Below are 27372 nucleotides of genomic sequence, written 5' to 3' on the forward strand. Positions count from 1 at the left end.
ACTGCTCTATTTGAGCCCCGACCTGTCTTTTCTCATATAAAGTATCAGCCTCACACACTGGCCTCAGTTTTAGTTAAATCTGAAAAATTGACCAGCGGTTATTCTCATTATGAAACTAATAAACCTCTATATTCATTTACATAAAAAAAATCCCCACCAGGCTTGATGGAGCACGTCTGTAATCCCAGCACTTGGGGAGGCAGAGGCAGAGGGGAGTTCAAGGCCAGCCTGGTCTACAAAGTGAGTCCTGGACAGCCAAGGGTACACAGAGAAACCTTGTCTCAGAAAAAAAAAAATCCCTGGGGGTAAAACTCTTTATTTTATATTTGTATACATGTCCTTTTTTGTTGAAGCCTTTCTTTACTTTTCTCAGGGTGCCATGGCAGCTACATACTCTGCTTTAAACCGCAATCAGTCACCAGTTTTGGAACCAGTAGGCCGGTCTACTCTTGCTCAGCGGAGAGGTATTAAAAAAATCACCTCAACAGCCCTGTGAAGTGACCTCAGTGAGATATTTGGTACCATGATGCAAGCTGATAGCACAAGTTCTGGCAACAGGTAGCACATACCTGAAGAGACACCTGCAAGCACACACTGTCCCAGCTGGTACCCATAATGCTGCTGCTCCTGCTGCTCCTGCTTTCATCTCTTCTCGCTTTAATTGATTGTTAGCAAGTTAGATTTTCCTGGAGCTTCGAAATGAAAATGGAAACATGATGAAGATATATTCACTGAATCAACAAGAAAAAATAATGAACACATGAATACCACCTAAAATACACTGAATAAAATACTCTACACCATATAGCATTATTTTTATAGGAAATATTTCATGTCCCCTAAATATTCTTTGTTAGTTATAGGGATGGACAGTTTATGTTAAGCACTTAGCTTAAACAATCCGTTTATATTAGCACTGTATCCCTTGTGCCATCCAACATTTTGTATGTTTTTGTAAACATATATACAGTACATTTCTGTACTGCTTTCTTTAATGTATACATGCCTTGTTTAACTTGGAGTCTATTAATCAATTGACTATTAAATCTGGATAAATAGTTCACCTGGATTAACAGTATTGTTGGGAAACCTTAAGGATGACCAGATTGATGGAACATCTGTTGAATGTAATTCTTTCAAATTGTATATATCTTCCCCATCTGTTTCACTGGTTTGTTTATTTGTTTCTTCAAGTCAGGTGCTCTGTCAGACTAACATAGAGAGCTGTTAATGGTAAAGAAAGTTGTTGTGTGTGTGGCATGAAATAAGGAATACACCTATGAAGTTAGTCCATATTCTTTGTGATTTCTTAGGATTTCTTTCCCTTAATTAAGAAAGTAGTCCTTGCACTTTTAACCTTACATAGTCCTCATACTTCCTATTTGTCATATCATTTGAATTTTTGCCAGTATACATCAAAGGCCTTTAAAAGAATTCTAGTTAAAAAAAAGAATAGAAAAGGAAATTTTAGCAACTGGTAATTAAAGCCTTACTGAATATTTCATGTTTAAATAGATACTCTATATTAAACACTAATTTGAATGTAATAAAGGCCACAGGCCTCCATATGAAATTGGATTTAAACTTTCTTATTCTAGGGAATAAAATATTCTTGGTCAAACAATATCTGTTCTAACCTGAACTCACAGCTGAGACAGGCTCAATGACCGATCAGCGATCAGCACTGACAGGTGTCTGAATCCCTGCTGACGGTTTATAGCCATGATGTTTTCTTTGACTTCAGTAGAGACCAGTTTTCACCATGGCTCCAGCTACACTTCAAGTGCAGTATTCAGTATTTCCATCTAACCTGCTAGTTTCCAGTTCCATTTAACAAAAGAAATGTATGAAACAAAAGTATCATCACTGCACATTTGTCACACTACCCAGTGTACATTAGTATGTGATGTGATAAGCATGAGCAAAAAAAAAAGTGATTTACCTTACCTTATCGGGAATGTACCACAGTAGATGTGAGTCACTTACTGAGCCGTTTACATCAGCAACCTTATCACATAAGAGTACCAACCCAAGAGTGCGCTTCTTGTAATTCATAAAAGACACTTGTCATTCTTTATTTCCTCTCATACTAAAGACAAAGCGAAAATATCTAAACACCTTTGCCCAAACAACACAAAATGATTGTATAGAAGTTAAATGTATGCTTATCTTCTAAATGAAAGGTGCATATTAGGACGTTGCTAGAAGTTCTACATACCAACTATTGAAGTTCTTGAGTATATGGATGCTAACTATTGAAAGTTGCTTTCCATTCCCTGGGAAGAAAGCCTTTCCCCCCTCTTTTGTTCAGTGTGTCAGATTCTTCGATTTACCCCATCTCCCATTTAGTTTTTCCTCCTAACACCATGCTGCCTTTGCTTCATGTTATCACACAACCAGGAGCTAAATTAAAATTTAAAAAAAAGTATTTTTTCAGGGCAGACCTCTACTATAGTATGATGCCAAGTTTATTTCCTTTAAGCCTTCTTTGTTTCATCAAACTGCCAGTTTTATTGAAGAAAAGCAAGTTACAGATCCTCAAAACTGAAGGCTTCCTACTGACAAAGCAGGTTAGGAGCATAATGATTTCATCTGTGGCTTTGGTGTTCACATTGTCTTTAGGCAAATGGAGCTGACAATGTAGTGTTCATGTAGTTAGCCTTTCCATTCACTTCACAAAGTCCATTTCTTACATGCCAGAGTACTTAATGGTATTAAGGCCCCTGAAGTCTTCTGCCTTTCACCATCGCTGCCAATTTCTGGGGGGCTTATCCAAGAGTTGTCAGTCCAGCTTTTATGTTTCACTGAAAGAAGGAACTAAACTGACAGGACTTTTTTTTACAGACATCTCTTGGTTTGTGATGCAAAATAATATCCCAAACAATAGAAATGCACTTAGCATAGCCACACACATACCGGAAACTATGAATTACAATACTGTGTGTTTTACATCTTCCCTTTCAAGTGATGATATTAAATTAAGGTAAGTTTTGTTGTTGTTGTTGTTTGGGTTTGGGTTTTTTGTTTGGTAGGTTGGTTTTGTTTCACTTTTTATGAATCATTTCAGTTTCTTCTCTCTAAAAAGGTATCTTCTAAGTGGCTTACTCCCTTAACTTTAACAGATGTGATGTAAATCTTTTTTTACAACCAACCCCAAAAGTCTAAATATAATTTTGGCAAGACTGAAAGCCAAGATGCTGTGAGGCTGGCATATGGAAGAGTCAGTTCTGAGTGTGTGGAGAGAGGATGTGGGGTATGTGCAGTAGTTTCCACATTTCGCATGCATTGCGCTCCAAAGAACAGGTTTGGGGTCTGGCAGTGGCATTTTCCATTTGATTTTTAGACCTGCCTTCTGTTAGGATCAGAGGACATCAAGATAAATGTGTGGTTGTCTTGTAAGCCGTGTCCATACCCTCAGCCTAAGAAGGATTAGAAGAGAGAATAGGTGCAGAAGCTTCAAAAGAAGGCATGTATCTGATACAGAAAGGACCAGGGTGATAGTTGGCAAAAGGCTTTCTAGACTCTGGGGTCTTGGTATAGGTGTTTTTAATCACGGCCGAGGCCAGTAACACATCTCAACATGATTTTGATAGTTTCCATTTCCTGGCTTTATCAGTTACCTACAATATTTCAGGTTGTTTTGCTATATTTTATAAAATAAATTCTTACTATAATATTGAGCATATGAGACTTTTGAAAGTATTCAGACAGAACTTGAGAATGTACAGGATTTAAAAAAAAAAGGTCTATTTTCTGTGACTCATAAAAAAACAATGGTTTTCATGGCTGATCTTGGTGCTTAAACCAGGAGGGTCCAGTCTAACTCTAACCGTCCCTCTGCCAGGTCCAACTCCCTGTGACTAAACTGGATATATACTTGGAGCCTTATTTAATTCACAGAGAAGTTGACTTAATTCAGTGTTTTTATTTCAATTAATGAAAATAGTCCTCTTTCAACTCCAGGTTACTTACATTTTGCTGATCTCCCCAAGAGACCATTGGTGGAGACCAATTAATGAAGGAGTGAATTCAGTTTCTTGAGACTGTGGTATTCTACAGAGCCACACCTAACCACTTTTTCCAGTGAAAAATCTACACAATGATAATACCCAAACATGGATGGCCAAGAAGAATTTGTATCTACAGTGTGCTTTGTGTGTTTTTGACACTGCTGTATTCTGTGTTGCCAAGTGACTTGTAACTGATTCCAAAGTGACGATTCTCAAAAAAAATTCTAGTAGTTAAGTCAACTTACTTTTTAAAAAACCTGATGTCACTCACTATAGGTCTCACATGTACCACTTTTATTCCAGTTTTTTAACTGTTCATAATGGGCATAGCAAGGGTTGGAGTGAGAGCCTACTTCCTACCTCTTAAGGCACTTTCCTCATCGTTTTGCCATATAACCTTGAACTGCATGATAAGCTGTTGAAATACCCATGACTTTCCGCAGAGCAACTAGCAAGGTATATGACATTTTGACTAGAGATTAGTGGAAAGGAAAATTTAGAGATTTAATTCCAGATGTATGAACCTCAAGAAAAAATGTCTTCTAACACATACCATTTAAGTATAGTATATGGAAATGTATTTGAGAAGAGAGTCACTATAATAGTTCTCTCTAAGTAGATTAGTTCAATGTCCAGTGAAAGTGAACATCTTTACTCCTATATTATAGTACTGGATGAACTGTATACTGAGTTTTTCAAAGAAGTATTTAAAGTAGAACTTTTAGGTACAAAGCAAGGGCATGAGGATAATGACTTTGGGTTATGTTTCTGTAAGTGTAGTTTACCATATAAAGCTTTGTGTTGTTTTTTTTTTAATTTAAAAAAGGTTTCAAAGCATTCATTAGCATCCTTAATGATTATGAGTGATGAGCGTGTAACTCGAAATCATATACATGTATTAGTTTATCTTAACTTTTGCCCTAAATAAAAGGGAAGGTGTATACCTAAAAGATGTAATTATTTTGCATTTTTTGGCCATGGGTGGGAATGGGGTGGGTATCTACTTAAGCAGTTTTTAAAAAAGAAAAAATCAGAAATATTTTTCTACTATTATATATGATCTTCCTTTATACTAATTTATCTCTAGTAAAGCATGCCAGAAGCCCAAGCAAGGTACCATATCAAGGGTTCTAATGTGTTGTACCTTTTATTGTTGGGTAAATCGCATCAGATGCTTGGCATTGCTGCCATAGTTAGGAAGTGCTTGTGAGGATCAGATTTCACTGAATTCTTTAAGTTGTTTTACTTAAGAGTCTAATCTGGGAAGTTTGCAAATCATACTATTAATGTGTAATCTACGCTCTTTCCAATGTATCCCTAAATAATCCTGGAACAATACTGCTTGTATTCCTGTCACAGAACAGGTTTTGTAATCTTTAAAAGAAATGGAAATTTATATAATAAAGTTTCAAGTAAAGCATGTATGTACCTTTTATCCGGTTATTTGAGTTATATGATTAGACCTTTATAATATAAAATTTTCTATCCAAATTGTATTTATGAGATTGTATGATAGCATTTAAAGCAGGAATATTCCTAATTTAATGAGTACAAAATAATTTTTGCTATGCATCATCTTAGAATCATTTGAGCCAAATATCTTCCCCATTATCAGACCAGGCATAAATGAAATAATCCTTTTCTCAGAGAAGTCTAAAACTACCGGACTGGACTCGGCTCCAAAAATTCTCCTTCCTCCTTTGTTATCTTAGTTCTCTTTGGATTCCTTTTGCTATCCAGAGTGAACCTTGAAACACCAGAATCGATCACCCAAACTTCTCTCTCAGAAGCATCCTGAAGTTTCTTATATCCTTGCTTTTGTTCTGTATCCACTGAGCAAAACTCCAGTCTTTGCTGCTGGTTAATTATATCTCTGCATCTCTAAATCTTGAATGAAACTATACAGTTAAACAAATGGCACTGCAAATTTGTTTTCCGAATTTCCAATTGTACTTAAATCCTTAAAGTATTTGTCCATCTTTTCTTCTTATTGAAATCCATTCTCCCAATCCTTTTTGTTTTTCAAATAAAAAGTTTGTAGGGGAGGGTTAGAGGTGTTTTGGTTCAGTTCGGTTTTGGACTTTTTAGAGACAGGGTTTCACTATATACTTGGTTGGTCTTGCAACTGAGTATGTAGACTAGCTTGTCCTCCAACTTGGAGCATTCCTGCCACTGCTTCCAAGTGCTGGGATTACAGGCATGTACCACCACACTCAGCTCCCATTTGTTTTCAAAATGATTTTCTTCAGATATGATTCATAGAGTTTGCCCATTTAAAATTTACAATTCGATGTTTTAAGCACATTGACAGAGGTTCATGGCCATCATGACAGCCTAGCTTTAGAACATGTCATCATATCCAAAGAAGCTTTGTATCCTATTCCAAACTACCACAGTTATCTTACTTCGACAATCAGTACTCCATGCATGGTTTCAAGTCCTGCCTTTGTCCCTTACAGCCATTTTTAACCAACAGGCCAAAATGATTGATTTAAAACCTACCAAGGGTTCCAAATGATCTGGTCTTCTTAAGTCTCTAATCTTGGTTTGTTTTTTTGTTGTTTTCTCCCAAACTGTTCCCAATTACTGCATTTTTTGTCATGATATCTGTTCTAATTTGCTGTCTGATGTGATAAACATCATGAAAACTTGGGGAAGAAAGGGTTTATTTGGCTTACATGTCCTGATCACAGTCATCACAGAGGGAAGGAGCAGGAGCTGAAACTGAGACCATGGAAGAATGCTATTTACTAGCTTGCTCTCTATGGCTTGCTCAGCTTGCTTTCTCACACAGCCCAAAACCACCTGCCCAGGGGTGGGTGTCCCATATCAATCATTAATCAAGATGCCTCACAAACATGCCCACCAGCCAGTGTGACAGAGGTAACTCCTCAGTTGAGATTCTCCCTTCCCAGGTAGCTCTAGTTGTGCCAAGTTGACAAAAACTAAGAAGCACACTGACCACAGCAAGTTTAGGTGCCATACATGGGGCCCTTGTCCTTCCTGTCCTCTCTACCTACACATTTCTGACCAGATGTCCACATGATTCACCTCCTCCTCAGTGATCCTGATGATAGGGACCTTGCTAAAGGAGACAAAAAAAAAGTTTTGTTTTGTTTTTTTTCTTCTATGAGGCTTTATATCAAGTACTTGACTTTTAAACATGTAGTTGTACATGTATTTGGGTCTGATTACTTGTGTACTAGGCATAATTGCTAAACTCCTAAAATATTGCATTAATTCTTGTGATAAGAAAACTGAGTCTCACAAAGATGATGTAACTATCTCAGATCGTAGAGTAAGTTTTGTAGAATTCGTGTTTGAATGCAGGACTCTATAACGCCAGAGCCCAGTCTTAGAATCATTTGGACTTTCAGCCATGCCATTACTACATCTCAACACCACAGACAGAGATAGAGGAAGCCTGGACTACATAGTGAGCACTGTCTCAAAAACAACAACAACAAAAAACACTGCAAATAAAAGAGAAAGTCTGAACTTTGACTTCCCTGTTATTTTTCATTTTTTGAGACTGGGTTGTTGATGATTATTGATTTATCTTTTAGTTAAACAGCGGTTATTCCTAAACTAGCCATATACCCAAATCACCATGGAGAGACTAGGATATATTTAATTAACCTAGAGCATAATGCTGGGCATAGCTTCCTCCCATTCAGATTTCCCACATTATACTTGCTTTTTTAGTTATATCTTAGGTCCAGTTCATCTCTCCTGGGTTTCCAGGTCCTTTCCTTTCAGATCTCTCTTCTCCTCACCTTCCTCCCACTCGCTTCTTCTCCCCTCTGGACCAGGATGTCCCACCCTATTCTCTCCCTTGCTCAGCACTGGCTGGTTGTTTAATTGACAATTACAGAGAACAAATGGTGGCATGTTTACACAAACTTGAGACAGGTGATGCTTAGAATAAGCATCACAATGCAATGTCAGGATTGAAACCTGATAGTGGGGTAGAGAAATCAACATGTGAATGAACAAGGGTAAATTGTATACATTCCTCAAAAACATTATACCAACACTGGATCTTACTGTATATGTAGGCCAAACTGGCCTGAAACACAGAGCCTCGTGCAGCTTCAGCCTTGGAATGTTTGGATTAAATATGTTTATTGACATACCCAGCTTTCTTGTCCTCTTTTAATTACGCTGTGAGAAGTACATCTGTTAATGAGTTTCTCATCCTCTGTTCTATTCTTGTTTTCTATTTGGATAATCCTTCACTAAGGGCAGGAGCTGTAGGACGTTTAACAACATTTCTGGCCTCTACTCAGGTATCAGTATCATTGATTCCTTCCTCCACTGGTGACAACCAAAAATGTATCTAGAAATTGCCAAATGTCCACAGTAGAGAAGTACTGTTAGATAATCACACTTTATTTCTCTGTCATGTAGTCTCCTTCCCTATAAAGAGGGTGTTAAAATGCTAATGTTTCCAGAAAGATTATTTAAAATAACCCTATCTTTAAATGTGTATATCTTATTATGTGGGGGGAGGGAGGGGAGGCTATGTGTGGCAATCAGAGAACAACTTTGTGGAGTTGGTCCTCTCCTTCCATGGCTTCCAGGGACTGAATTCAGGTTACCAGCCCTTTCTGCTGTGTGTGTTAACCTACTGAGCCATCTTGCTGCCCCAAGTAAACCTGTTTTGAAGTGAAGCTATTTGCTATGAGTAGCCATGCAGTATTCCTTTGCTGAAACAACCAGAACAAAGAACCAGAGAATGAGTTGTTTAAACATCATAAACCTACTTTCTTTTGGCTGTGTTGTTTGTTCTGTAATCAAGGTCACACTATGTAACCCAGGCTAGCTTGGAACTCACTATGTAGCCCAACTTTCCCCCAAATTTGCAGCAATCCCCCTGCCTTAGCCTCACATGTACTAGGATTACAGGTATGAACTACCAGGGCTGCCTACTATTACTAAGTTTTGAAGGCTCCAAGTCTAAGGTCAAGATAGAGATAAGTCTGGTTTCTTCTGGGATATCCATGGCTTACAGATGATTACTGGCTCAGGAAGTGTTCTTCTTTATGACTAATTATGCCTAGGTGCTAATTGCCTCCCTTTGGTTCTTGTTTTTGAGATAGGACTCACTCTGTAGCCTTGGCTAGCCTATAACTCAGAGATATACCTTCCTCTGCCTCCTCAGTGCTGGGATTAAAGGCTTGTGTCACCATACCCAGTTTAATGTCATTTTCCAAGTCGTACTGGCTTGGTGTCAGATCTAAGGATCTCATTTCTATATAATCACCTCTTTCAACACCTTATATCCAAATATAGTCCTATACAAAGGTTATATTCTGAGTTATAACTTCAGCATGAATTTGGGGAGATTCAGTCCCGAACATCAGCTTTATCCATCCCTTCCTCTTGTCCTGTGTGTGCTGAGCAACCTACTATGTGCAGGCATTCTGTTAGGTGCTATTAATAAACAATGGACCTGACTACGATGAGTTAGGGAAGACAGATTTTTTTTTTTAAGTACTGTGAAAAATCTTCAAGTTTGGAAAGGGATGGCAGGCAAGCCTCTTCCCCTTCCCCTCAGACTTTCCAGCCTGCCAGGGCCGGTGAAAGGGCCACATTAAAACTCAGCTAACTATGAGGTTAATGAGTCAGCAGCTTGTCAAGCTGGCACTCACTTGGCTAGGAAGCAGCGGATGATGCCCAAGCCAGCAGCCAGCACTACCTCAATTTCCCCTCAACTCCTCCACTGTGATGCAAGGCCTCACCCACCCCTTCCGGACACTACTCCACCCACTGCGTGCCCTCCTGCGGCTGTGATCCCAAAAGGCTCCTCCTCGGGCCCCCACCACAAGCCTTCCCCTCGGCCACGCCTGCGCCTTACAGCCGAGGGAAGGGCTGAGGGCGGGAGGCCGGCCCCGCGAGCGGGGGAGGAGGAGGGCGGGGAAAAGCACAGCCCGCTGCTGCGACGCCATTTGCCACTGCCGAGCGTGGGCACGGGCGACTCTCAAGCACTGGTGACCAACCTCTGCCGAGCACGCTTCTTGGTCTCCCGCACAGCCTTCCTCCCGCGTGCTTCTCAGCGTTGCCCGTCGGAGTCACCGCTGTCCCTGCCGCCATCCGGAACACGGTCCCGTACCCCGCCAGCTCGTCTTTGCCGCCATGCCCAAGAATAAAGGTAACGACGCCGGGACTGCGGCTTTGCTCCCACCCGGCGTCCCTGGCCCAGCTCGCGGCCTCGAGGTCAGCCCAGGCCGCAGTGACCTTCCTGCCATCTTTTCTCGCCTCTCCTCTGGCTTCATTTTCTGTGTCCCACTCGGGGTTCCACAGAGCCGCAGGGAAGTTACTCCTGGTTCCCAGTTTGATCACAGTGGGGTGGAGCCGACGCCATTTTTTTGTAGGGCTTCGTGTGTGAGAATGTGGGCTTGTGCCCCTGAATCGCGCAGACCCCGGCGCCAAGAGGAACCGTAGGAACACCTGCCTCGGGCTTCTTGGGCTTCTGGCACGTGGGGAGTTAAGCCCTGGAAACGAGTTAAAACTTGGGAAAAGGGTGATTCCCTGCTTGCTTTCGTGCCCATCTGGTACCTCCTCCAGAGGCTTCTTTATGGACACTTAGTTGATTCTGTTGCGGCTGCTCCGGAGTAGCCAGTGCCACTGCTTTGATGCATTTTTGAAGTTCATCCCTAAGAGAATCACTTTGCTGCATGGCTTTACGGGGCTTAACTTCTTTCCCTCAGAGCACTTGACCCATATTTAGCCAACTTTTCCACTTTTGCTTCAGATCTTGTATGTGTTATTACGGAAAAAAAATAAAAACCTTTGAAGGTCCCTCCATTCTGGGAACAAATGTTCATAAATTATCAGGCATGAGAGGATGTTTAACTGGCGATTTCCAAAATGAAGAGCCTAGTAATACGAAGTAGCAATACAATGTGCCTGAATTCATCCTCATTTTTATATATTTACAGTGTTTTGTAGTGGTATTTGTTTTGTGGGGGGGGGGGGGAATCAAACACTACTTCCCAGCCTTTGCTCCGTCCCCAGGCTGACCTGAAACTCACTCTGTAGCCCATACTAACATTGAACTTGGGATTCTCCTGCTTCAGCTTCCCAGGTAGCTGGAATTACAGGCTTGCTGGATTCAGTGTCCTCATAATTTCTCAAAAATTGAGCAAGTAAAGAAACAGCGAAAAGCTTGTGTTTCCTGCAGGGGAGGAACACATTACGTATCCCTTAAGAATCTTCTTTGGGCCAGGTGGTAGTGGCATGCACTTTAATCGAAGCACTTGGGAGGCACAGGCAGATGGATCTCTTTGAATGTCAGGTCAGCCTGTTTTACAGAGTGAGTGCCAGGTCTGCACAGAGAAACCTCGTCTATAAAGTAAAATAAAAATGAAGTCGTCTTTGGGCAGAAGAGATGTATGTCTTCCTGGGTAAAAGAACCGAAGTTAGGTTCACACACCTACATAGGGGCCGCCCCTGGCTACCACCTCTAGGGGATCCAATGCACCTGTCCCTCTCCACACTTGACTGCCACACATACACTTTGATAATTCATCCTTGGGACCTTTATGCCTACTTGTGTTCTTTTTGTGTGTGTGTGTGTGCGCTTGAAAGCTGGCTTCAGGGGTTCTACTTAATTACTCTTTGTACCTGTCAACATTCACATTAGCCCTCTGAGTACTTGGTCGCGGTTTTATGAACAAATTGATTTGACATAAGTAAGTCTTGTTATGTGGCGCAGGCTGACGTTGAACTCAGCTCTCCCCACCTCACTGTGGGGCCTCAAAAATCAAGTTTTTGCCAGTTTTTGCGCAAGGATTTTTACTGATTGTCCTCAAATAATGATAAGCATGATATGTTCAAAGTTTTTAAATTGCTGTCTATAGACTTCTTATCCTGAGGTGGCAACTGGATCACCTCAGTAGGTGAGGTGTCTTGTTCTCACCTTACCTAATTCTAGTGACTCCATTTCCAGTTGCCTCGTTGTAAGCCATAAGAGGATGGGAATGGTGTCAGTCGTAATCACATTGTCTCAGTAGCACTTAGCCTAAAAGATGCTCAATAAATATTTTTGGACTTACTCATCTCCTTTCTGGTGACTCCACCCATAGGTGAATAGTAGCTTCCAATTTGGTTCCAAGGAGACAGAACTTCTATACTAAATCACACCTAGTTACTAGCCTAGTATATTTTAAGAAATATCCTACCTGGCCTTATTCCTCTGAAACACCTCTGTAGTTTAAAGAAAGAAATTTAGAATTGTGGTTGAGCTGAAGAACTAATGGTCATTCTTTTTATTGTTTTGTCATGTACTTAGGCTTGGTCTTGTTTGATTCTTCCTTTGTTTTGTTGTTTGTTTTTTGGTACAGGGTCTTACTCTGTAACTCTGGCCGTCCTGGAACTCACTCTGTAGACCAGGCTGGTCTTGAATTTACAGAGATTCACCTGCTTCTGCCTCTGGGATTAAAAGGTGTACTGGCCTTCCTAGTTTCAAAGGGGAATTTGAAGAGCATTTGATTTCATGGCAATAAAACAGAAAAAAAAAAAAAAGAAGAAGAATGATCCACTGTGAGTGCATGCCTGTAATGCCTGAAATTACAGGCAAGCACCACTATACCTATCTTTTTCCTTTCTTTGTATCACTGTATAGTATTCTGTTGTATAGTACCGCCATATATATATATATATATACTTTAAGGTGTGTAGGGCTAGAGAGATGGTTAGACAGTACTGGGTGTTCTTCAGAGGCATTTGATTTGGTTCCCAGAACCCACATGACAGTTTACAGCTGTCTTTAACTCCATTTGTAGGGCATCCAACATCTTCTTCTAGTGCCTCCTCAGGCACCAGGAATGCCCAAGAGGGACAGACGTACACGCACACCAAGAACCCATAAACATTAAGTAAATTTTAAAAGAAGCTCTGGAGGCAATTAACACCTTGCTTTTAAACCTGGTACACTTCACAAGATCAAGTTTAGATTCTTGAGGTCACTATTCTTCTGCATCATAAGATCACTGTTCCATTCTAGGAGCAATAGCTTCATTCTCCCCCCCCCCCCCCCCGTGCTCTTTCTCACTGCTCTCCTTTCATAGGGGGTCAGGTATGACTAGGGCAAAGTGTCTTTGTAAAGTTTCTCAGGATCCAGTATGGTGCCTCACACACTTGTACTCCCAGCAGTCAAGAGGCTGAGGCAGAGGGATTGCCCCAATTTCAAAGCTAGCCTGGACTGTATTGTGAGAATCTGTCTCCAAAAGAAAACAGAAAAAAAGCCAAGGCCTATGTGGTTAAGATTGTGGCAACAGAATTCTCTGGAAATGATCCTTAATATGAGATCTCTGGTAGGACAGAGAAAGGTAAGGGCTGATGGAATGTGGGGTCCCAAGCTCATTGAAAGTTTGAGTTATTTAATCTCTGAACTTAAGTGAATAAATGACTTGATAGTCAAGGTGACTGTGACAAGTAAATGGATAGTGCTCTCAAATAGTAGTTAAGAATATGCTCACTGCAGTCATCTAACCACTCTTGGGTTTTTTGAGACAGGGTTTCTCTGTGTATAGAAACTTTGGCTGTCCTGGAACTAACTCTGTAGATCAGGCTAACCTCAAACTCACAGAGATCCACCTGTCTCTGCCTCCCAAAGGCTGGAATTAAAAGCATGCACCACTATGCCCAGTTTATCTAAGCCACTCTTTTTTTAATTTTTTATATATTAATTACAATTTATTCACTTTGTAACCTAGCTGTAGCTCCCTCCCTCATTCCCTCTGAACCCCACCTTCCCTCCCTCCTCCCATGCCCCTCCCCTAGTCCACTGATAGGGGAGGTCCTCCTCTCCTTCCATATGACCCTAGCTTATCAGGTGTCATCAGGACTGGCTGCATTGTCCTCCTCTGTGGTCTAAGCAACTCTTAAGGTGAGGCCCCATGTCTATCAGTAGACTGCCAACACAAAAGGAACTTAGTGGCATTTTTGGAGGTTTTCTCCAAACATATATTGTCCTGTCGGACCTTCCTTTCGGTTGTTGTTTGTTCAAGACAGGGTTTTTCTGTGTAGCCTTGGCTGTCATGGACTTGCCCTGTAGACCAGGCTGGCCTCTAACTCACAGTGATCTGCCTCTGCCTCCTGAGTACTGGCTGGGATTAAAGGCATGTGCCACCACTGCCCACCCCACCCCCCACCTTTAACCTTACTTAACAGCTCCTTTGCTTATGTATTATGGCTCTGGGTTTAGGGTTTTTTGGGATTCCTGTGTGTATAAACATGTGTGTCTCTTTCTCTATGTACATTTGTTGTGCTTTTCTTGGTTTTGTCATATTCTTATTTGTTATCGTGTCTTATTTTACTTTATTATTATTCCTTAGATACCTGTTTGATTTCTCTTGAGAGACAAAGATTGAATCCATATGGGATGGGAGCCGGGGGGGGGGGGGGGCAGAATCAGAATATATGAAAAAGATATTTTCAATAAATGAAAAAAAATAAGGGTGTTACTTAAGATACGAAATCCCCAAAGGAAATTCCATGTGGACTGGGGAGGATAACATGGTGACATCTTAACATTATTAACCAGATTAGATGAATTTTTAAATTTAATTAACGTGGTGTATGTCTTTAATCCCAGCACTTGAGAGGCAAAGGCAGTCAAGGCTCTGTAAGTTCAAGGCTAAAACGTTTTGCACAGTGAATTCCAGGACAGCCAGGGCTATGCAGAGATACCCTGTCTCAAAAAAAAAAAAAAAAAAAAAAAAAGATGGTTTTCTAAGTCTGTTAAACAACTTTTGACATTGTTCCTTTTCATAGTGTTTTGCAAATAATTGATACCCTTTCTTTCTTCTAACAAACCACTAGGAAAAGGAGGTAAAAACAGACGTAGGGGAAAGAATGAGAATGAATCTGAAAAACGAGAGCTGGTATTCAAGGAAGATGGTCAAGGTAAGAAGTTGGATAAGTTGGGCTCTTGTTAGATTTTTTTTTTCCATTTATTTTCCCATGTTGGAGATAAGACATTTTCTAAGAGACTGCCTCTATTAGTGTTTGAGTTTATTTGTACAGACATTTGGGTATTCTCTTTTTTAAAAGATTCTGCTTAAACTGTCTGCTCTTCCAAAGGTTCATGAGTTCAATTCCCAGCAACCACATGGTGGCTCACAACCATCTATAATGTGAACTGATTCCTTCTTCTGGCAGATGTAAATGCAGATAGAACACTCATACACATAAAATAAATAAATCTTATTAAAAAAAAGATTCTGCTTAAGAATTTGACATTTTAGGCCAGGCGTGGTAATGTACACCTTTATTTTCAACACTTGGGAGGCAGAGAGACAGGCAGGTAGATCTCTTGAGGTCCAGGCTAACCAAGGCTATGTTGTGATGCCCCATCTGAAGAAAAAGAAAATAATTTGGCTTGTTACCCAAGTCAAAGAGGATTCTGGTTTTCTAAGAATAATTACTGTTATCCTAATTCAGCAAGGGTCTCGCTAACTTTTAAGGTACTTGTATTGAAATCTCTATGAGATTTCTATAAAGATTCAAAGAGGGAGAAATAAGGCTACAAAACAGGTAAAAATCTGAATGTGAGATTTCTGAGGTATAGTGCATATACTGGGACTTTGTACCTTTGATCTCTAGAAGTCTATATTCACAAGGACAGTAGTCAGTCTGTCTCCTTACTCAAAACGAGTAGATAATTAAAGCTTCTAATAACAGACCCAGGTTGTTACATTACAAAGTCTTATTTCTGGTTCAACCATTAACTAGCCTGTTTATTTCATATCTGCCCTATGTATATTTGTTTCTTACAATTGCAACCATATGTTATTGTTGATCTTCAGTGGACTTTTATAAAGTTGCTCTTATTAAAAAAAAAAAAAAGTAAGCAATATTTCTTACCTACCCATCCATTTAGAATATGCTCAGGTAATCAAAATGTTGGGAAATGGACGATTAGAAGCAATGTGTTTTGATGGTGTGAAGAGGCTATGCCACATCAGAGGAAAACTGAGAAAAAAGGTAAGTGTGTGGACGTTTTAGGCTAATGTAAGTGTTAAGGAGGGTAGAGGAAATGCCTCTACAGGGGTGTATGTCTGTGTGTCTTTGTCTGTTTCTGTGTGTTGCTGGGAAGCTACCCCAGGGCCTCTTCTCTACCACTGAGTTACGTGCTCAGCCTCCGTCTGCTACAGTTTTTACGGACCCAAAGATACACCCAGTGTAAGATCATAGAAGTAATTTTACAGATTGCAGTATTTGAAGAATCAGTTGCCTCGCCTATGTTGTATCCCTACCCAAAAAGGTTTACCTTGAATCTGAATTATTAAGAAATATTTGGCCAACAAATCTAATTTGATGAACGTTCTAAAAAGCAGATAGCTATCTTTAAAAATGTTGATGTGATGTAAGAGGAAAAGGGATGGAGAACTATTCCCGTTTTAAGGAGTCCCATTTAAAGAGGCCTGGCAAATGGGTCCAGGGAGTCCCAGCACTGAGTGAGAGTGGGGTACGTGGTGAGGGTACCTTTTATTTTGATGCTATCAGTCCTTCACAAGGAAAAGGGTCGTGAAAGCCATACACATCTGTGTGAGTAGACAAAAAGACTTAAAAGGCCACTTTTTTTTTTTCATAGTAGATAACCAGGTAGCTTGTGAGTTCATCTATTTCTAAGTGTGTCATCTCTGGGACTTCTTGATTCCACCTTATTTAAAATATACTATGCAGTGACTTTTCTTTTGTAGGTTTGGATAAATACCTCAGACATCATATTGGTGGGACTCCGAGACTACCAGGTAAGAAATTACTTTTAAATCTCTTGTTGGCTTGCCTGAACTTGATGAAGATCCCAATGTGCTTTAGGCATTATGCTGGTGTCCCTGGTTCTTATGGTTCCCAAATGCCAGTTTAAGGAGTCAGGTGTTGAGTTTTTCTAAAGCAAAATGGTCTGTTTTTACTTTTTGCAGTTTCTCCCTTTAGAATGAATGATACTAGTATGTAGTGGATTTGTCCATTTTTTTTTCAGTTGTCCTCTAATTTTTCTTTTTTACTTTATAGATCTTTTAAAAAATCTAGAAACCATTATTGTAGAGTTTTACAGCTGAATGAATCGATTCCACAAATGGCATATAGCCTGGTATATCATTTTCTAATCAGTATGACACAAGCAAAAGGAAGGAAGGGTTTATTTTGACTTGGTTTGGATAGCAGTCTATTATCATGGACAGAACAGTACAAACCTGAGGCAGCCAATCAGTCTCCCCTTTGTGTTGAGACTGGGTTATTGAGGATGACTTTGAGTTTCCTAATCTTTCTGCCGCACCTACCCCCATCCGAAATGCTGGCATTACAACCACTCTGACTGGCCCCCTTTTTAATACATTTCTTTTGTTTGACTTTCATCATACTTAGTTTTTGCTAGTGTTTTCCTTTGTGTTCCAGATTAAAGAGTTACCATCTTTGTTTCAAACCCAAGGGTTCTCTGTGGATGATTTGGCATTCCAGAAGGGCATAGGTGGTATTTGGGGACTACTCTGTATACCATAAATAACTTGGGTGAGGGTCTCGGTTAGAGTTGGTGGTGTGAAACGCCCTCTAATGTACAGCATCCCACAACAAAGAATATTTGCCTCAGAATTATTATTCATGCTTTGGTTGAGAAAAGCTGCTCCAAATTCATAAACCATTTATTCTTTTTCATTTTAACAGTAACCTTAGAAGAAGGAAGATTAATTCCTTGTTAGAAAAGACACCAAAATTCACATAGGTGCAACACTGACTCTAATCTCCCATGATCCTTTCTCTGGCCTCTACCACTTAAGAGGGTGGTCCAGAAAGATTTTGGCATTACAGATTTTTGGGCGCTGGGAAGAAGTATAAGTTCTTGAGGCTGGAGAGATGGCCTAACAGTTAAAGAGTACTTACTCTTACAGAGGGTCTGGGTTTGATTTTCACCCATAGTAGCACATCAATAGCTCCAGTTCCGGAGAATCTAATGCCACCTTCTGACCTCTGTGGGCACCAGATACACATCTGGTGGGCATCCATATATCCAGGCAATACATTCATACTCAAATAAATCTAAAAAGGAAATTTAAGAAAAAAAAACCTCAGGTTCTTGCTATCTGCCCCCTCTTTCGGTATACTTTTCACAATTTTAAAAGTGCTAGTTTACATGAACACCCTTGAATTTGAAGCAGCCATTTTACTCCCTTTAAGGGAAAGTTGACTCAAACAGGGAAATGTAAGCATTTTAAGGTATTGTGTTTTGTTTTGGTTTTGTTTTTTTCAATTTATTATCTATACAATATTCTGTTTGTGTGTACACCTGCACACCAGAAGAAGGTACCAGATCTCACTATAGATGGTAATGATCCACCATGTGGTTGCTGGGAATTGAACTCAGGACCTTTGGAAAAACAGCCAGTGCTCTTAAGCTCTGAGCCATCTCTCCAGCCAGCATTGTGTTTTTTAAAGACAGCACAAAAGAATTGAGATATTTTTTTAAACATTTACAAAGACAAATTGGGTGGCAGTAAGGTAGCTACATAGGCCTGTGTTTAGATCCCTAGAACTCACACAAGGGTGGTAGGAAAGGATCAATCCTACAGAGTTGCCCTCTGACCTCCTCAGGCTCCCAAAGCCCACACACAAGATAATAGTTTTTTAAGAAATACATAAATTGGTGGTGCTAATTGGTTTATCTTCAGAAGATTCTAAATCGTTTTGAATAGCTACCTAAAACGGCAATGTAAAGAAGGGTTTATTTTGGCTCACAGTTTAAGGGTACGCTCTATCATCGTGGGAAATGACAGCAAGAGCTGGTCTCGATGCATGTAAAGTCAAGAAGAACAGAGATGGATGAATGCTAGTATTCATCTTTCTGGTTTTGTTTAATCAAATTTTTATTTTTTTATATTAATTACAGTTTATTCACTTTGTATCCCAGCCTTAGCCCCTCCCTCATTCCCTCTCAATCCCACCGTCCCTCCCTCATCTCTTCCCATGTCCCTCCACAAGTCACAAGTCCACTGATAGGGGAGGTCCTCCTCCCCTTCCATCTGACCCTAGCTTGTCAGGTCTCCTCAGGACTGGTTGCATTGTCCTCCTTTGTGGACTGGCAAGGCTGCTCCCCCCTCAGGGAAAGGCATCTTTCTGTTTTTTTATTCAGTCCAGCACCTTAGCCGGTGGAATGGTATTGCCTGAATTTAGGGTGGACCTTTCTACTGTAATAAACCTAATCTACAAACTCACTGACAGATAGACCTAAAGATTTATTCTTGTTGAGATTCTAAATCCTCTCAAATTGATGAGTTTAATAATTATAGTTGGCCTAAGATATATATATATATATATAGAGAGAGAGAGAGAGAGAGAGAGAGAGAGAGAGAGAGAGATGGCTCAGCAATGAATGCTTGCTGCTCTTGCAAAGGACCAGAGTTTGGTTCCTAGCAGTCAAACCAAGTGGCTCCCATTCACCTGTATGTAACTCCAGTTCCAGGGGATGTGATGTTCTTTTCTAGCTTCCACATGTACTCACATACTTGTGAGTATATGCACATATACATTTTTTAAATTCCCTAGGTTATAATACCAAGTCTTAGTTTTTGACTGTTTGAAATCTCTGTACATTGTCCCAGGGGGTATTTGTGCTTTTAATTAATGCATAATTGGAAGTAATATAAAAGATCCAATCTGTGTAGTTCTGTTTTATCATTCCTGGCCTGTCCCCTCCACCACCACCACCCCTGAAACAAGGTTTCTCTGTGTAGCCCTGGCTGGCCTGGACTCCTTTGTAGACCAGGGTGGCCTGGAACTCACAGAGGTCTGCCTGCCTCTCCCTTTCTGAGTAATGGGATTATAGGTGTGCACCACCGCACCCAGCTCTTTCCTGAATTTTTAAGCATTGCTCAGTTATGTTCATAAAACTTCTCAGTTAAACGTAAGGAAGGAGAGAAGGACTTAATAGCAAAACATTGAGATTTGATTTTTTTTCACTTTAATTTGAAAATAACTTTTGACATCGCAGAATAGTGTGATATACTCAGATCTGGAAATGACTTGTTTTTGTTTTAAGGATAACAAAGCGGATGTCATTTTAAAATACAACGCAGATGAAGCTAGAAGTCTCAAGGCGTATGGCGAGCTTCCAGAACATGGTAATGACTAAATCATCAACTTGTCCTATGGTGTTTAGGTTGTCTGCTGGTGTTTAGGCAATGAATGAAATTTTGTACATTTTTACAGATGCTATTTCTTTTTTGTGCTTACATGATTAGAGTTAAGGATACCTGCTTATACTTCATACTAGATACCATGGGAAACAAATTACTAAAATTCTGTTTCTGAATAAGGGTGTATTTAGCTGGGTGTGGTGATGCACACCTGTAGTCCCAGCACTCAGGGAGGCAGAGGCAGGTGAATGTATGTGAGTTTGAGGCCAGCCTGGTCTCCAAAGTGAGTCCAGGACCACCAAAGCTACACAGAGAAACCCTGTCTCAAAAAAAAATTATTTTAAAGTATATTTAGTGAGAAATTACAGTGTCAGCCAAAGGAATGATTTCTTGTGGCATTTTAAGACTCCTTCAAGAAAGGTTGGTGGTGCAGTACAGAGCAGTAGTAGCCACCTTTGTACGCATAAGACCTAGCTTTAATTACTAGCACTACTGGAAAACACTCCTTCAGGAGTGTCCTTGTTTGTTTGGAAATGAAAGGGGGAGTGATTAAGTCGTATGGGTTTTCAGTGAATCTTACTTTTTAGTCTATTGCATCCGTATGCATTGCTGTAGGATTTTTTAAACTAATATTCTTTGTTTTCAGCCTCAAAATACAAGCCTCTTATAACCCTAACAAAAGGAAAATATACTTTATACACTGCTTTGTAAGTCTGTATTTTGCCTCCACTGTGTTTTCTCACGAAAACATGGCTTTTGTAAGCAGTAAAACCCTAGTGAGAATTATAAACTTACCATTCTGATCTAGGGAAGAGTAAGGTGTTTGGGGATGAGACAGAGTACAATGCCTGATTCCTTTTCATTCCTAAGATAAAAGCATGAGTTTCCCAGATGTTTCTTCCTAATTAATAATTGGTGATAATCAATTCTTAGAGGTAATCAGTTGTTCTTTTCTTCTTCGTAGTTTTTGGTTTTTGGTTGGTTGGTTGGTTGGTTTGATTGTTTCTGTATGGTTCAGTTTGATCAGGAGTTAAGTTTTCTGGACATGTGAAACTATCCCTAATACTAAAGCCAGTACTGACTCCTCAATTTTTCTCCCTTCTAAAGTTTTATTTTTTGTTTTGTTTTTAAAATAGGAAATAAAGTTGTTAGTATATAAACAAACTTTTGAAGAATACCTGAAGGATGTAATTGCTTCAGAGATATCTTGCCTTGCTCAATAGCTCTTGTGAACAAAAGAAACTTAAAATGTTCTCAATGTTTTAATATTTTGTTCTATATAGAAAAATCAGTAGAAAATTGGAAGTCAACATTTTTATTAAAATTAGTTGTTTGTGTGTGTGTCTTGATTGTTTGTTTGTTTGTTTTTTAGCTAAAATCAATGAAACTGATACATTTGGTCCTGGAGATGATGATGAAATTCAGTTCGATGACATTGGGGATGATGATGAAGACATCGATGATGTAAGTAGAAACAGCCTTTTTTTTTTTTTTCCTGGTTTCGATCATGAGTTACATACAAAGATAGCTACTAGAACTATAGAAACGTGTGTGTGTGTGTGTGTGTGTGTGTGTGTGTGTGTGTGTGTGTGTACACATACACTCTCATTTAAATATATATGTGGGAGGAAAATTAAAGTAAAGGCACTGTTCTCATAGAGGGAGAAGATCAAGGTGGAGAGATAAGGATAGTAGGTGAATATTGGATACAGACGAAATGTTTGTGCATGTATGAAATGTTGCAATGAAAACCATTATTTAGCACAATGAAAAGTGTAATTTGAGACTTAGCCACTACTTAAATCATAAGAATTATTTAGAGGTCAAACTGTTAGCAAGGTGTGGTAGCATATACCTGTAATCCTGGTAATTGGGAGACTGAAGCCAGGTCAGTGCTGCAAGTTTGAGGTCAGCCTGGCTTACAAAGCAAATACCAGGCCAGCCAGAGCCACATAGCAATACCTTGCACCACACCTAGCTTTGAACATGGTACTACCCTAACACAAACATTTCAGGAGCTGGAGAAAATGCTTCATCAGTTAACACACTTGAGGCAACTCACCGCTGTCTGTCACGCCAGTTCCAGAGGCTTTGTAGCCTTTTTCTAACCTCTGCTCATAGACACAAATAAATATGTGTGGGTGGGTGAGGGCGCCCTGGAACTGGAGTTGCAGACAGGTGTGAGCTGCCACACGGGTGCAGGAATTGAGCCCTGGTCATCCAAAAAAGCACCCAGGGCTCTTAACTGATGAGCCATCGCTCCAGCCTCTCTAAATACCTTTAGGAAAACATTTGAGGGCTGCAGAGATGAATAGCTTAGTGGTTTAGGGCAGTGTACTTCTAGAGGACCCAGGTTCAAGTCCCAGCACCCATCTATAACTGCAGTTCCGGGGGACTTCATACCTCCTTCTGGCCTCCAAGGGCACTAGGCACACATGTGGTATGCACATAAAACATTTTAGAAACCATACTCTACAATAAAAAGCGATTAAAAAAAAAACATTTTTAATGTAACTTTCTTTGGAAGTCAGTGGGAGAGGGGGGAGTGGAACTTGTGGTGTTTGTTTTCTGTTTCTTTTTCTTACCATGTGACTGGCTGGCTGCAAAGTTCCAGGGTCATTCCTCCCCCAAGTGCTGAGATTAAAGACGCACACCACCACTCCCAGCCATTCTTCAACTAAATTATCACTTGTATTTTGGCAGTAGAATGAACACTCAGTAACTCTATGTTGTGGGTTAGATGTTAATCCAAAAAAGGTGATGCTTATACTAAAGTAAGACTCTTGAGGCAATCACAAAATCTTGGGCAAAGGCCGGAACTCAGTGGTAGAGTACTTCCCTAGCATATACAAGGCCCTGAGTAATTACCTAATAATTCAGAAAGAGAGGAGGAGCAGGAAAGGAAAGAAAACAAACGGGGCTGAGGAGGAGAGGATGATGCTGAATTGATGTTCCTTATTTTATTATATTTTATTTCATTTTTTTGATTTGTTTTGTTTTTTATTTCCTTTTATTTTACTTACATGTAGTGTGTGTGTGAGTTGGGTACCCTGTGCATATTGGAGATGTGCGCATGGAGATTTGCCTCTGGAGCTGGAGTTAAAAGTGCTTGTGCTCCACCCAGTGTGGGTGCCAGTAACAAAACTGTGGGAGCAGTCAACGGTTTAAACCAGCAAACCATCTCTGTCTACCCCCAGGATTTACCCTGTTTGAAACAATTCGTTTCGTGTGTAGGTGTGGGTGGACAAGTACACTCATGCTAGCATGCATACATACATAGTCCCTGTGGCTTCCAGAGAGCCTCAGGCTTGGCTCCAAGCACCCTTGCCTTCTGAGTCGTCTCCGTGGCTCAAGAACCGGGTTGTGTCTGTTTTTGGCTTGGTTTTGTTTTTGTTTCACTGGTTTTTGTTTGGTTGTTTTGTTTTGTTTTAAGAGTTTATGGTATCACCTGAGAACTCTGATTTTTCTCTTGGAGACATTTATCCAGCTGTTTTCTAGGAGTTTAAAGGTATTCTGTCAGTATTCCCTGTAACCAAATTGAAAGAAAAAGATTTAAGACATACTTTTTTTATTTTGTTTTTGTTTTTTTCAAGACAGGGTTTCTCTGTGTAGCCTTGGCTGTCCTGGACTCACTTTGTAGACCAGGCTGCCCTCAAACTCACAGATATCTACCTGCCTCTGCCTCTGCCTCTGCCTCCCTGAGTGCTGGGATTAACTAATTATTAAAAGAGATCATGTTCCTGCTTGTCTATTCCTACTCCCAAAATACAAAATCTAAAACCAGGGCTAGAGAGATGGCTTAAGAGTTAATGAAGTTTGCTGCCTCCATCCTTTGCACTGCTTATTTGAGTTATTTTACCGCGTAAATAAAAAAGGAATGTTTCATTTATTTGAGTGTGCATGTGTGTGTGTGCGCACGTGCAAGCGGGTGCCAGTGGAAGCCAGAAGAGGGTGTCAGATTCCCTGGAGCTGGAGGTGCAGGCAGTTGTAAACTGCCTCCTGTGAGTGCAGGGAACCAAACCAGAATTCTTCAGTCATAACAAGCTAGGAACGAGGGAAATGTCACAGATTATGCAGGAAAGCAAATCAACTCAGACTGAAGGGAAAATGCCACACGTAACCTTTTCTCAATTGCAACTCACTTCTAGAAACTCCGCCTCTATAATGTTTCACATGGCGTTGGTTGGTTTTCTACAGATTGTGTGTATTGGTGGGTGGGTGGGTAGGTGGGTGGGTGGGTAGGTGGGTGGGTGGGTGGGTGGGTGCACGGGTGCCCACTAAGGCCAGCACATGGTGTTGGAGTCCCTGAGGTCCTCCTCCTCCAAGCAAGCTCCCCTAGCACACGAATGTGCACACGCATGAAGGATCCTTTTAGAATTTTCCCTTTGACTTAATGTTCTTTTTTCTTTCAGATCTAAAACGAACCCAACGTTTTACATTCCAGTCTTTCTGCAGATTGACTTGCAAGTTTGGAATCTGGCATTAGATCTGGAGAGAAAGTTTTTACTATCTCGACTTTAATTTTTTTTTTTTTTTTTGAGGCAGACTCAATTTGATACTAAGGTCTTTCAAAACTGCTAGTATTGTAACTGATATGCTAAGCCCATTTTGTTCATTTGATTTAATGGTACTCTAGTAGACCATGTAAGAAAAAAAAATAACGTTTACTGCCTTTCCTACTTTGATCCCTTCCACTAAGTAAGTGAATAAAACTGTTTGCCTTTTTCTCAAATTATGATTAAGCCCTACTTTTGCATAACTGTTGTCTGTACAGTCTTTGTGTATATTCCAGTTGCCCAGAGATTTTGATACAAATGGAGGCAGAAATATGTGTTTTTGTTTTGTTATATTTTGAGACAGAGTCTAACTTTGTATCTGAAGCTAGCTTGGCAGTTCAGTGTACTCCTATTGGACCTCAAACTGGCTATGATCCCACTTTCTTAGCCTCCTGAGTGCTGCGATCATATGTATGTACAACCACACATGGCAGAAATCTATTTAAAGGCAAAAATGATAGGTCTGCCTTAAGTATGTAGCTATTTTTATACTAGTTTTGATACCATATAAGTTCTTTTCATGATTTTATTTTGCAGTCATCAGCTTACTGGGGTAGGAAAGGCATTTGCCAAATTGGTTTTGGTTTTTTTTTGTTTGTTTGTTTTTGTTTTGTTTTGTGTGTGTGTGTGTGTGTGTGTGTCTGTGTGTGTGTGTGTGTGAGACACTGAGACAGGGTTTCACTGTGTGGCCCTGGGTAGAAGTCACTCTGTAGACCAGGATGACCTCGAACTCAGAGATCTACCTGCCTCTGCCTCCTGAGCTCTGGGATTAAAGGTGAACAGCACCACCACCACCACCTTACTCAAAAAATGTTTTTAGAAACTACTTTTAATGCCAATTTTGAATTAAGGTCGGTAGTTGCAGAAATCAAACACTAAGTGGTACTCAGTCTTAACACAGGAAATAATTATTCAGGTGGTCTCTTTTCTCAAGTAGTGTGAACAGGAAATTTCCCAAACAAGGAAAAGGTGGTTTTCATGATGTGTGTAAAATATTTTTACCCAACAGAAAGATTATTTTGGTGTATTTCTTTTGTCAGAAGTCTTATTCACGTGAGCTACAATTTTGAGTGCTTTATAAATACATGAAATATAAGCAAGTAAAGATGGAAGTTATAACAATGTGAATATTACATAGCAAAAATATAAATTAATGCCTTGTCAGGCTCTTCCTAAACTGAGGGGCAAATAAGGAAATAACAAACTTAAGCCTGATATAATGGCATGACTGTAACCCTGCACTTACGAGGTCCAGGCAGGAGAGTTGGGAGTTCAAGGCCAGCCTGGGATATGGGTAGGTACATGTTTTTAGGAACTGGTTTTTAATGCCAAGTTTGAATTAAGGTCTCAAAATAACAAACTTAGTGAAAAGATGCTTTCTTATTTCTGAATCAAAGAGCTCTAGCTGAAAAATAGCATGTTACAAAGAATATTCTACTCTGACTTTACATTATGGACAAATTCACTACATAGACAGTATGGAGAGGGTCCAAGGGGAAGCCCATTTTCTTTCTACTGGGAAGTTAGGTTTGCTCATGTTTAGGAGTTATTTCAGTTAGACTTGAGCTAGTCAGAATTCACTAGCCACACTGAAATCATGCCACTTTAAAACTAAGGTCCACCATGCAGCTTGTGGGCCTTGTACTCTACTAGAATCGAAAACTGTTCTTTTGCGAAAAGTAGTACACAAAGGAATGCACCTTCCCTTGGTTTCAAAAATAAGATCTTCTCCAATCCTTTGCTAACTATGACTTTATCTCCTAGGGTTGTACATTCTGCTTCAGAATCCGAGGTCCCATAAAAACACAGAAAATGTAGTGATGTGATTTCTGTATTTCTGATTCTGTGAAGTTCCTTGGTGTTTATCTAAGCAGAGCACATCTGAAAACAAGGCTGAAAGTAGCCCTGAGGCATTTGCTGAACACTTGTCTTCCTCAGTAATTAGACCTATGTACCTTAAAAGTGTTTCACCAGCTGGATATCGCATGCACTGTGATCCCTGCACAGGATTTGTCGTTGAATAGTAGCCAGGGATATATAAGACTCTGTCTCAAAAACAACCAATGAAAGAACATTTTTTGCTAAATTTGCAGTGTATATGCATGTGCATTATTTTATGAGCAGTGTTTTAACTCTACATAGGTGATGCAAGCTCGGAAGTTGATTTTCTACTTCCTATAACAGGATTTGAAGGGTTTTTAGAAATTACACATGACCCCATTTCCTATACCTTCTGGTGATTTTTTTTTTCTTTTTTTCTTGCCCTTAATAGTAGCAGCATTATTGAGTGCTCTTGCATCCTGGAAGATATGGAGTCATATTGATTTTAAATACTTGAATGCAGTGTGCAAATGCTACCTGGAAGGTCTTTGACATGTATTTGGTGTGGAAATTGTATCGTTTCACTGATTCGATTTAACTTCAAATAAGGAGTGGAAATGGTCTTTAAGGAAATTGTTTTGTTTACAACTCTATATAAGTTCCCAGGAAGAAAAATGAAATGTTTGAAATCTAAGACTAATGGGTTTTTTGGTTTGTTTGTTTTGTGGAGGGGGGGGAGATGTTTCATGTTTATATTTTTGAAACAGGATCATATGTATCCTGGGCTGGCCTTGAAACACCAACAGCTGAGACCAGCCTCAGACTTCTGACCCTCTGCCTTTA

The 27372-nt window shown here is 40.0% G+C and overlaps 2 protein-coding genes across 4 annotated transcripts in view; both read left to right on the forward strand.

Moving 5' to 3' along the window:
* The window catches only part of Rps6ka3 (ribosomal protein S6 kinase A3), a 119099-nt gene extending 113654 nt beyond the window's left edge, over positions 1–5445 (forward strand). For 2 of the 3 annotated variants that reach the window (XM_055615716.1, XM_055615715.1), the window contains one exon: positions 374–5445. In XM_055615716.1, coding sequence (XP_055471691.1) covers positions 374–496 — 123 coding nt within the window. In that variant the 3' untranslated portion in view covers positions 497–5445. The remainder of the gene's footprint in view (positions 1–373) is intronic. The other variant, XR_008721110.1, reaches the window with a different exon arrangement.
* A 4477-nt stretch (positions 5446–9922) lies between these two features.
* Positions 9923–24884, forward strand: Eif1ax (eukaryotic translation initiation factor 1A X-linked). The gene is made up of 7 exons (XM_055615725.1): positions 9923–10164; positions 14841–14924; positions 15901–16004; positions 16724–16774; positions 20056–20137; positions 21525–21616; positions 24565–24884. The coding sequence occupies exons 1-7, from the start codon at positions 10149–10151 to the stop codon at positions 24568–24570; spliced, it is 435 nt and encodes a 144-aa protein (XP_055471700.1). The 5' UTR covers positions 9923–10148; the 3' UTR covers positions 24571–24884.
* The last annotated feature ends 2488 nt before the right edge of the window (positions 24885–27372 follow it).

This window comes from Psammomys obesus, unplaced genomic scaffold (genome assembly GCF_907164565.1).
Source record: "Psammomys obesus unplaced genomic scaffold, mPsaObe1.curated_primary_1811, whole genome shotgun sequence".
NCBI lineage: Eukaryota > Metazoa > Chordata > Mammalia > Rodentia > Muridae > Psammomys > Psammomys obesus.